At 38.5% G+C, this 11,641-nt stretch overlaps 1 protein-coding gene across 1 annotated transcript; it reads right to left on the bottom strand.

Annotated features, from left to right (window-relative positions):
- Nucleotides 1-3,500: 3,500 nt before the first annotated feature.
- dbx1 (developing brain homeobox 1) lies at nucleotides 3,501-7,474 on the bottom strand. The gene is made up of 4 exons (XM_015373351.1): nucleotides 7,042-7,474; nucleotides 6,836-6,937; nucleotides 4,286-4,488; nucleotides 3,501-4,180 (listed from the first exon to the last, which is right to left on the bottom strand). The coding sequence occupies exons 1-4, from the start codon at nucleotides 7,376-7,378 to the stop codon at nucleotides 3,887-3,889; spliced, it is 936 nt and encodes a 311-aa protein (XP_015228837.1). The 5' UTR covers nucleotides 7,379-7,474; the 3' UTR covers nucleotides 3,501-3,886.
- Nucleotides 7,475-11,641: the final 4,167 nt, after the last annotated feature.

Consider the following 11,641-nt stretch of genomic DNA (forward strand, 5'->3'; position numbering starts at 1 on the left):
ATGGCGTCCTGCAAACCTTCAGGTGTTTTATATCTTATAGATAAAATCTATAGACACCAAACTCTGAATTCATCCACTACATTCACCACACTTCCACCTACCTAAAAAAAATACAATACTGTGCAATCCATATAACCCTTCATTACAAATGGGGATATTTCTTGTAATTGTGGTGATTATGGTTTATAGATTATTAAAACTTAAAAAAAGATTATTATAAAAAAAAAAAAAAAGCCAAATGCTGAAAATTCATGGTGTCACACCAAAATGGGCTAAATAATTAAAGTTCTCTTAGTCTGGGTCAGTAAGCAACACAGTGACGGGAAGATTGCTTCCTGTATAGACATGTTCATTGACAGCGTCCACAAGGAGAAGAAACCACAAAGAAACTGTTGGTTAAAACTGGAATATCAAAGTTTATTTATAAACAGTAGAGAAAAGAGGAAAAGGGCACAGGTAACATGGATGACCCCAGCCTTGAAAAGACTAGTTGACAAAATCAGTTTAAAGACTAAAACAAGGCTGGGTTCAGCTCATCAAGAGCAGATTCTTGTTAAGCTATCCTAAACCAGACGACATTAGACTCCTATCGAAAATAAAATCAGCTTCTTAGATAAAAATAATGTTGGGATTTTATGTGAAAATCAAGGTCTAATAGTTTAGAGGAAGTTTCCACAGTCTGTAATTATTTGGGTTGCCTTGTTGTTCCCCCTCTGCTGGTGTTGGACCATTATGTTTCTGAAATCCACAATCAAGGATCATCTACCAGGAAATTGTAGAGCACTTTATGCCTTTTCCTGATTTCATTTTCTAGCAGGACATCACAAAGGTGCCAAATGTTGGTTAAAAGACCATGGAATTACTGTACTCAGCAGGTCAGTAAAATTGCCTAAATATAATAATATAAATACCTGAAAAGGAAATAAAATGTATGCATTATTTTTAAGAGGAAGAGGAATGCGTTAGACCCACCGACGCAGATGAGCTAAAGGCCATTAAGAAAATAACCTGGGCTTCCGCTACTCAGGAGCAGTGCTACAGACTGATAGACTGCATGCCATGTCGCATTGATTCAGAGATTTATGTTAAAGGTTTCCCAGGAAAGGAAAGTATTGAGTTTTATATTTGCTTTTCCATTTATCTTAATTTATTTTCAAGTTTTCTGAGTTATTTTTTTTCTTTAAGAAATGACCATAAAACTATCACTTAAAATTTTTTTTCAATTTCTAAATTGAGTTTATTATTCTTTTTTGTGATAATTAATTCTTTATAAATCTCCTAGTGTCAAATTTTCTGCACTCCACTCATATTTAAACTGGATAATAAAGAAGCTGGTTATAAGTGTTGATGAAATAATTTCTTGACGATGAAAATATCAGTTGATGTCTTACATCAATTAACTGAGCTAACTTAGTTTTTCTAATATAGTTCAAGTGAGGGAATTGATATTTAAGAAACATGAACAGACTAGTTTAAAACCAGCCATACAAGCTGCAGTCAATCACTTTTATACAGTTTCAAATATTTGAACAGCTCTCTATCAGCTAGAATTCTGCCCCTTAAAGACCTGTTAGTCTGCCTCTAAAGTATCCACCTAAACTCCATTCATCATCCTAAATTAGATGCACCTGTTTGAGATCGTTAGCTGCATAAAGACACCTGTCCACCCTGTACAATCAGTGAAACTTCAACTAACATGGCTAAGACCAAAGAGCTGTCCAAAGACACAAGAGATAGTTTTGTACACCTCTATTAGGCTGGAAATGGCTACAGGGAAATTGCCAGCAGCTTGATGAAAAAAAGCTCCACTGTTGGAGCAATCATTGGAAAATGGAAGAAGCTAAACATGACTGTCAGTCTCCCTCAGACTGGGGCTAAGATCTCACCTTATGGGGTCTCAATGATCCTAAGAAAGGTGAGAAATCAGCCCAGAACTAGATTGGAGGAGCTGGTCAGTGACCTGAAAAGAGCTGGTACCACCGTTTCCAAGTTACTGTTGGTAAAACACTAAGATGTCATGGTTTGAAATCCTGCATGGCCGGGAAGGTTCCCCTGCCTAAACCAGCACATGTCAGGACCGGTCTTAAGTTTGCCAATGACCATTTGGATGATCCAGAGGAGACATGGGAGAAAGTCATGGTCAGATGAGACCAAAATAGAACTTTTTGGTCATATTTCCACTAACCGTGATTAGAGGAAGAAGAATGATGAGTACCATCCCAAGAACACCATCCCTACTGTGAAGCATAGGGGTGGTAGCATCATGCATCATTTTTTGGGGGTGTTTTCTGCATAAGGGACAGGGCGACTGCACTGTATTAAGGAGAGGATAACCAGGCCCATGTATTGTTAGATTTTGGGGAACAACCTCCTTTCCCTATTTAGAGCCTTAAAGATGGGTTGAGGCTGGGTCTTTAAATATGACAATGACCCGAAGCACACAGGCAGAATAACCAAGGAGTGGCTCTTTTAGAAGCATATCAAGGTTCTGGTGTAGCCTAGCCAGTCTCTAGACCTAACCCAATTGAGAATCTTTGGAGGGAGCTTAAACTTTGTTTCTCAGCGACAGCCCAGACTGATCTGTGTGGAGGAGTGGGCCAAAATCCCTCCTGCAGTGTGTGCAAACCTGATGAAAAACTACAGGAAATGTTTGAACTCTGGAATTGCAAACAAAGGCTACGGTAATAAATGTTAACATTGATTTTCTCAGGTGTTCAAATACTTATTTGAAGCTGTATCATAAAAATAAATGGCTAAAAAAATCATACATTGGGATTTCGGGATTATTATTTTTTTAGATTATGTCTCTCACAGTGGATAGCAAGTGCACTGACAATTTTAGACCCCTCAATGATTTCTAATTGGGAGAACTTGCAAAATAGAAAGGTGTCCAATACTTATTTTTCTCATTGTAAATGTGAATATTCCTTAGAATCTGCAAAATGAGACCACCAACTGGGATGATTATAATCACTTCACTAGGAATGTGTGCAGGTGAAGTTATCTTATGACACATAACTGTTTTAATTTGTGTAAACATCCCAGACCAGGAGACCCCTGCCATTTTCATACCAGTACCCTCTGTAAAGACAGAGTTCATTTAACTTATTTTTTAGTATATAATGATTTTCATTGAAATCAGAGGAAAGAGTTGAGCCTTATTAGGATAAACTGTTCGCACTTTCTCTAAAACACTTCGCCTAAAAAGGATGTGTATTTGGCATTTTTACAGTTTTTACAAAGAACTGGGGAAACAATGAGTTGTCATTTTCTATGAGAAATAAAAAAAAAGGACATTTTGAAAAAACACTTTCACCTTGCTCAAGCAGTTTACTGCCTATATATGGTCAAAGTCTTTTTTATTTACATAATTGTTAGCATACAATAATTTAGGATGTTTTTAATTTATATATTTCTGTTTATATTGATTTGTGTTGCAGAAATGTTTTGGATAAGACCTTTAAAAAAAAAACAAAAAAACTAACTTAATTTATTTGCAGTTTTATTTGGTGTTTGTACAAAAGTCGTGAAATAAAACATATATACAGGACATAGTACAACATACTTAAACAAATGTATATAAATTATTAACGAAATAGCTACATTTTTCTCAATAAAGAACTCTATTCAGTATCAGGATGAACATAACTCAATATTCTTGGCATAAAATTTCCATACAAATTGTACAAAATTCTGTACAGTTGAACAAAGCTGTGCAAAAACAGCAAACGCTCTCAGAGGCAAATCCTGTCCAGTGCGCAAAATGCAACAAACAGAAAAACATGTAATGAGATGTTGTTTCAGGCCAGCAGCTTCTTACAAATCTGTTCACAGTCACATAAAACCACCTATGGATAATAAGTCTATATTTGCCTCTAAAAATAAATTAAGAGACTGTTATTTCTTCGTCATCTGATTCTGAGAAGTCCGAGTGCTTGCTGGATATGGAAGGGGAGGAAATGCTGCACGTTGCCACACTCATTCTGCCTCTTCCAAACTCCTCTTCCTCCTCTTCTTCCTCTTCATCCTCAGCTGAGGACTTTTTACCCACGTCACTGAGGTCTGGGTGGGGGTTAGATTTGGTGGGCAGAGTCTGCTCACGGGATCCACCGGATGAGAGAAGCTCCCTTTCCTTGGAGTTGCGCCATTTCATCCGGCGGTTCTGAAACCAGATTTTCACCTGTGGAGGTGAGTATAGACGGTGAGTGGAAAAGCTTAACAAAATCTTCAACAGTGTCTTTATTTTCTAGTTGCAGAAATGTTTCAAACATGGATTTAGCCTTACCTGAGAGTCTTTTAGGCCTAGTTTAGAGGCCAGTTTCTTTCTGTCAGGCTTGCTGATGTATTTCTGTTTCTGGAACATTTTCTCCAGAGCTTTGCGCTGGACATCTGAGAACACTGCCCTCCTTAGCATTCCTCTGCGGGGTTTTCCTCTGGCAGCCAGAGGCCATGAAAAGGTCCCAGGGATGGGAACTACGGAAGAGGATGCTGCAAAGAAAAGAGGAAAAAAAAAAAAATTAACCACAAGTTGATCTTTGTAACCTGAGCTGACCTGAGCATTAGCTAATGAACATAAGCCAACTGGAGGCCCACTATAGCTGGTCCCTAATTTTTAAAAGTTTTAAGATGCCATCAATTGGAAAATTATCTAAGAGTTTTAAAATGATAGGCGTGCTGCTTTAAACATCCAAAGAAGTATTTTAATATTTATTTAATATCTTTGTTTCTCTATTTCTCTTGCAAACCCAATTCCAACATTAAGTGCATTAACCAATAATAAAAAACATCTACCTTTTAAATGTTAGGGTGTATACCAATCACATACTCTATTCCCAAGTTTGCTGTGCCTGTAGTTAAAACACTGTATAGTTCATGAATAAACAGGCAGAGAAATAACCTAACCACTGCTACTTTCAACTGAAATCTTTTAAAATTTTTGTTTTACTGGCTAGGGTCAAACTTTATCCTTGAACATTATTTAAAAAAAAATACACAATAAAGTTAGTTTTATACATTTTATATATTTATGTTCATTTTCACTTAAATTACATATGAATATCAAAATAGAGTAATATTATTTTAGTTTATTAAAGACAAATCTTAAAATACCTTATCTTATCTTACAGAGAAAATTCTCTGTATTTATTCAAGGAATTTAATATTTACTGTGCTATATTAAAACTTAAAAAAAAAAATACTATGTTGTAAAACAGAGCTCAACATTTGATAGGTTAGCTGGTGGTGCAGCCGACCAATCTCAGTATATAGCATTGCATTTTGTTTGTCATTATCAAAAACTTTAAAACTAACTAGTCATACTTTGGAAATACATACCACAAATTGACCTTATATCTATGCCTATATAGATATAGATATAAGGTCAATTTGTGGTATGCATATTATATTTATGTGTATATATATATGAAATGCATACATAGGAAATACATACCACAAATTGACCTTAAATCTATCTATCTATCTATCTATCTATCTATCTATCTATCTATCTATCTATCTATCTATCTATCTATCTATCTATCTATCTATCTATCTAATATATATAATGCTGTTTAAATAATAGGCCCATATGAATATAGTGACCTCTCAGTTCTCTGTTTCTGGATTTCAGCAATACGTCTCTGTTTTGAGTGAAATGGCACGAGGTGACTAATTAGCACATTGGTCGCTCCTCCAGCGCATTGGTATGTTAAAGAGGCAGCTCCCCCTAAAGGAGCCCTGTGAGGGCGGATAGAGGAGTTAATAAACCGTGAACGGTAATTGTGTAGTAATGAACTAACGTAAAAAAGACTGTGGACAGGCGGCGAAGGCCATATATTATGGCAACAAAAGGAGATTTACACTTTCAAACTAAACACAACTGCATACCAGAATACTGATGGCCGGCGGGGTGAAGAGAGGAGTGCGGAGGAGAAGGGGGGAATGGTTTCTTCTCCTTCTTCTTGCCCTCAAATCATTTTCATTAAATGAACACGAAAAGCTTTTCAGTGCGCTGGGCTTGTTTTGTTGGCATTCAGCTGAGCCCGTGAAAAGACTCCTTCTCTATTATGGTTAGTCTGAATGAAAGCGACTTTATAGACTTTTCTAAGGGATTATTCTTTATCTCAACTCGTTCACTGGCCCAGATAGAGAATACAGGAGCGTTTAGGGCACAGAGAGCGTGGATGGGGGGGCGTCACTGAAAGCTATACAGCATGTTTTAGGAGGGAGGGGGCTCAGAGTTGGAAGATTTTAGGTGAAATTTGCTTTACTTTTATTCCCCGCGGACGCTACTTGACTGTAGGTGCGCTGCGGACGCAGCAGAAGCAGGGACAACAGCCCTCCATGTGGTCCTGAGAGAATATTGAAAACTCTGAATAGCGCCTAATAGGGAAATTAGTGCATGACTGGTTCACGCCTTTGCCCCGTCTGGTAAAAGTCACTCTCCCGGGTATGTGGGTGGTTTGACCGGTGGGAGCTGACCACATTGGTCACGGTGCTGGGGGGCTTTGTTGCCACCGGGCCGCTGTGGGAAAACGCAGGGCCGGAGAAATGCCAAAAACGCCCCCCAATGGGAAGCAGGGGGACCATAACTCGCCACCCCGCCTCAAATTTAGAGCGTGACGATTTGGGATAATTGGTTAATTAGGGGGTGGGTGTGTTGTCCCTGACAGGGGCCAAAGCCAGCGGTCCCCATTAATGAGACAGTGATTTCTTCTTTTCTGGCTATTTGCCCCCTTTTCTTCTCACATTTCAGTTAAAATATATGACAGGGGTGACAGCAGTCTGCATTTCAATGCAATTAGTGTAGACAGAGAGCCATGAAAATGGCGCCTACCTGGTAGATATGGTGTCCTGAATATGGGGTGGAAGGTTCCATCAAAGCAGGGGACAGGAAATGTCTTGGAGTGGAGACTGTGGATTGCTGGAGGTGAGGATGCTGTAGAAAAAAAATGAGAGGGGAATTAAAATAAATAAAATTATGCATAAAAGCAAAGCAGCCTAATAGTCTACTTCTACTTAAATCAGTGTGTTTCCACTCACTGGTCTTTGGTGAGGGGGCCAGAATTGCGCTCACTCCAAACTTGAGGAAACTTGGGTCCTTTGAGGTTTTGGGTGAGCAGGGTTCGCGCGTCACCGCGGCTGTAGCAAATGCGCGCTCCGCTGGGGCTCCGTGATAGGAGGCGGAGGAGGTGGCGGCCGGCAGAGAGGCGCTCACTGGTGGGACGGTTCGGTTTAAGAAGGCAGCCGGGCGGCTTATCCGCAGCAGGTCCTCCACCAGGAAGCTGGAGTGGCCCGGAAAGGTGGACGGAAGAGCCGCGGTAGGCCGGTACAGCCCCGGGTATAGGGCCGGAGGCGCGATGACACTCGGGATCATCATGGTCCCCGTTAGGATAAAAAATAAACGATCACCACGAGAAAACAGAAATACTCCGTGAATCGGTCTTGTGAATGGCTGCTGACTGATCTGGCTTCGTCACTCTAGGGAGAGGAGTTTTATAGCAAAGTCCCCCCCTCCTTCAGCCCTCCTCTGAGAACTGACAGCCTCAACAAAGGAGCTCAACAAAGTTCTCCACATGGACTGCTTTAATGCCGCAGCCTGCAGCCCGCTGATTGGCTGGAGCACGCAATTTATGATTGCATTACTCTTCATAATTAAGCAAAACACAAAGTAAAGAGCACAAAGGGGGGCAGTCATCAATTCTGCAGGTTGGCCACTTTTCTTTCATTTTATTTCGTTTGGCAAAAACCAAATGAGCGCTTTGAAAGGCTATTTTTCGATTCAGCAACTTTATAAAAAGTTATTTTTTATGCTTTTTACATTTGCCTCAAGTTATAAAAAAGAATGCGCAAAAAAATATTATTAACTTGTTTTAAGTATATATAAAATAGTTTGATAAAATAAACAAGAAACAGAAAAGTAATTACAAATAAATCCACCCTGGGCAACAACTCTCATGTAAATCAGCTTTAGGGTTTCATAGGATTCTCAACACTCAATCTGGCTCTCGTCATGGAATAATGTCTTAAACGGATTTCTGCTATCAAAACGCTTTAACAGATGTGTTAAATATCATTCATTTTGCACGGCCGCAGCTCGGAGCGCGCAGGAGAAGTGTGCGGCCCGCACCGTGCATTCATGATCCTGTTAACCGTGAACTAGCTGTCACCCTCAGCTGCAGAGGAGGCGCCCCCGGGCCTTTCTACATTCAGGAAAAAAAGCACAGTGGATTTAAAATAAAAAAGAAAAGAAAAGCTTTATTTCTAAAGACGGTTTTGTTCTGCTATTTTAACCAACTGAATAAAAGTGCATCTGTGATTTCATTTAAAACGCATTCATATGAGCGGACACAGGGAGCCTCATATAAAACTCGTATTAAAACGAATTGGAGCCGGTTAGTCTTGTTCGGTCAGCTTTTCTCGTAAAACGCTTTAACGAGGTGAAATATCAAAAGAAGAAATTGATAAAAAAAAATAATAAAATAAACTGAAAATACTCAGAAAGCATTTAAACAAATTAAAATAATTTTATATTGCTTTATGAAATACATTATTTGAGTTAACCTTTTATTTTTTTAATCAACTGACTTCTTTGGAGTTTGTGCGCATAGTGCTGATTCTAATATAGTAAAAATATATCTTAAACATAGGCTATTTATCTTCATATGCATTTTAATTATTATATATAACTCATTGAAGATATTTGTATTATTCTTTGTTTATTTCGATTGTTGTTTATCACTTTTCCTTTTGGGGTTTTGTTTAAATAATAAGTAGGCTACCGCTGCATCAGCCTAATATGTAACTGACCAAAATCCGATAATTAAAAGGGAACGCCTCCGTGAAATGAGCCCTCAGAGTTAACGCTTATCACAGGAGCGCCCTCTTTATGCGCGCAGGACGCACTATAGCGCGCGTTGACGCAGCGCAGCGCTCCAAACTTGCAGCTACAACTTCAATGGGTAACGAGGCCTTCAAAGCTTTTTTATGAGCCCATATTCCTTTACTTGGCAGGCCGAAATCCTTCTTTTGTGAGCGGTAAGCAGATGGTTACCAGGAAGCAGGGGCTGCTCCGACTGACCGAGACTAATTTCTACGAGCTTTGCAAGCTTGCCACGTCCCCTGCTTTTTTTTTTCTTTTTTTAACCAAGCTCAGTTAAAAAAATAAATTAAAAAAACGAAACAGCTGGCTGCGACTGAATTAAAGCTGATCTCTTAAATATCACAAGAGTATCAACAACACTCCCTCCCTTTGGCGCGTAAAGATCGCTTATTAATTGTATATCATGAGTGTCTTCAGTAGCTTTCCATCTGTTAAGTGACGCGCATCTTAATTGCTGCCGTGGTATTTTTGTTGTTATTGATTTCATCGCAAATCTACATTAATCCCAAACCTAAAATGTATGTTCTCAATATACAACAAACGGATAAAAGCTTAATGATTCATAATTTCATTGACATTCAGCTTCATTTGAAGTGCCAAACACTAAAAATGCGTAAAAAGGGTATAAAATGCGCAGACAAAAAAGTCAGAATGTTTATTAATTATTGTATTTTTCTTCATGCCCATTTCTGTTTAACGTTTTGAATTTTTCAAAAATCTTCCAGCAGTGCCCTGCGCCAGCTTACCAAACAGAAGAACTTAACCATTGTTTTGGCTCCCTTTCTGCTTCGTTAAGTGAAAGGGGATTGAGTAAATATGTTATCCATGCATGAGAAGCTGTCAATGGGCCGTCTCATTGTGCTACGAGTTCGACAGGTGGTTGACTGTTTATTATTCCCCCATTATTTATCAATGACGTGGGCGCATCAAGGGAAGGAAACTCCCAGTTCTTTCACTTAAACGGGCTAAACAGATTGTGCTGACTGGTTGCTGCACCGGTCATCACTACACGACCCATTCAGACCCGGCCCAGGGTCGCATGAGACCCAAAGCAGAATATAACTAATCCCATTAATATGGACCTACCGCTTGTATAGTTCATGCTTAATAATTATTCAATGAGGCATTTAACACAAATTGTTATTTTCCCAGTTAGAGGCTCAGCAATGAATTAAACTAAATATGTGGCAATATTGATTCCATCTTATTTACCAAATAAGTCTGCTCATTTTTTGGGGGGTTATTTATTTATATGATGAATTGTAGATTCACTACATTTATAAGGTAAAACCGATTCCATTTCATACATTTAAGTTTATATCAGGTAGAGCAGTTTATGCACCAAAATGCAAACTTTACAATGATTACAAAAAAGATGTTGCAGCCTTAGATCTACATTATGTTTTACCTTTTATTATGCTAAAAAAATCTGGATTCAAGATTCACTGTGTGCTGAATATTTTAATATGCAACACAGAGGTAACTTTAATGTGAAAAAAGAGATAGCTATTCTTAAAAAAACCTAAAAAAAAAATAATATATGTTGTACTGAAGACACAATTCATTTAGTTGCAGGTGGTTTATTAAGTGTCTTTGTCAAAGTAAAACAGTACAGTACTTCCAACAGAGGTGCCCTTCAGAAACACTTCAGCTGAAAAAAACTTTCTTTCTATTAAGATCGGTATTTAAGGAAAACCACCCCGCCTCAATACATGAATGTCCGACATTCATTACTTTCAAAACCCAAAAAATAGTTTAGAATGAAACATATACATTTGCATATACTGCAAATAGCGGTGAGTCAAGTAACCGTAAATGCAAGAGCAGCACTGCTTCAACATATTTTGTTCAAGCAAAAATGCCAACCCAAAATATTTATTAGAAATTTAAGCAAAAAAAAAAAAGAAAAACCAACAGGGAAAACACTTTACTAGATTTTTTTTCCAACAAAAATCTTATTAAACTACTTGCAGTATCTTGTTAATGTTAGAATATGGATTATTGAGTGACAATATAAAATGTATACTGCTAAATGTATATTAACTTGATCTCCAAATGGGGTTCAGCAGTTAGCAAACAACAATAAAACAATGAAGCTTGACTACAAAAAGTTAAGTAAAATGTGGACTAAAAGAGATCCTAAAAGGGATTTTTATTTTTTAGTAGAGTTACTAAAGTAAATGTAACTTACTCTGACTGAAAAATACTGCTCTGTACATCGCTTATGTCTATGGCTACGGCTGTGAGATGGGCACGCATGGAGTCACAGATTAACAGCGATGGTGATGCGTGGAAAAAAACCTACTTAAAATCCTTACATACATCTCCCTCAGCCACGCTTTCATCAACTCCTCAATGAGGAGATGAGGAGCTCTGCATAAAGCGCATACCTGTTCTTTTATACACAATCCACGCCCACACTTCCCCCTTTAACGTTCTCATGGTGGTCTCAACAACGTCCGCAGTAACAACACACATAAGGCGCACCTCACTATAGGGCGCTCCGCACATTTTGAGGGGGAAAAAAAGACGTTTATATGCGCCTTGTAGTCGCGAAAATACGGTATTCTTATTCTCCTCTATTAATGAGGAGAAATATGCTACTCTTACTTTACAAAGGGACCTCTTATACAGCAGTAAACAACTTTTACAGACCAGGTAGGATTCCCGCAGGCATGTAGAGCACCATTTTCTCTCCAGTTTTCCAGCATTTTGCTTTAGAGTGCGAGTGTATTAAGAGTGCATTAAACCAGGGAGCCA

This window comes from Cyprinodon variegatus, unplaced genomic scaffold (assembly GCF_000732505.1).
Source record: "Cyprinodon variegatus isolate N-32 unplaced genomic scaffold, C_variegatus-1.0 Scaffold86, whole genome shotgun sequence".
Taxonomy (NCBI): Eukaryota; Metazoa; Chordata; class Actinopteri; order Cyprinodontiformes; family Cyprinodontidae; genus Cyprinodon; species Cyprinodon variegatus.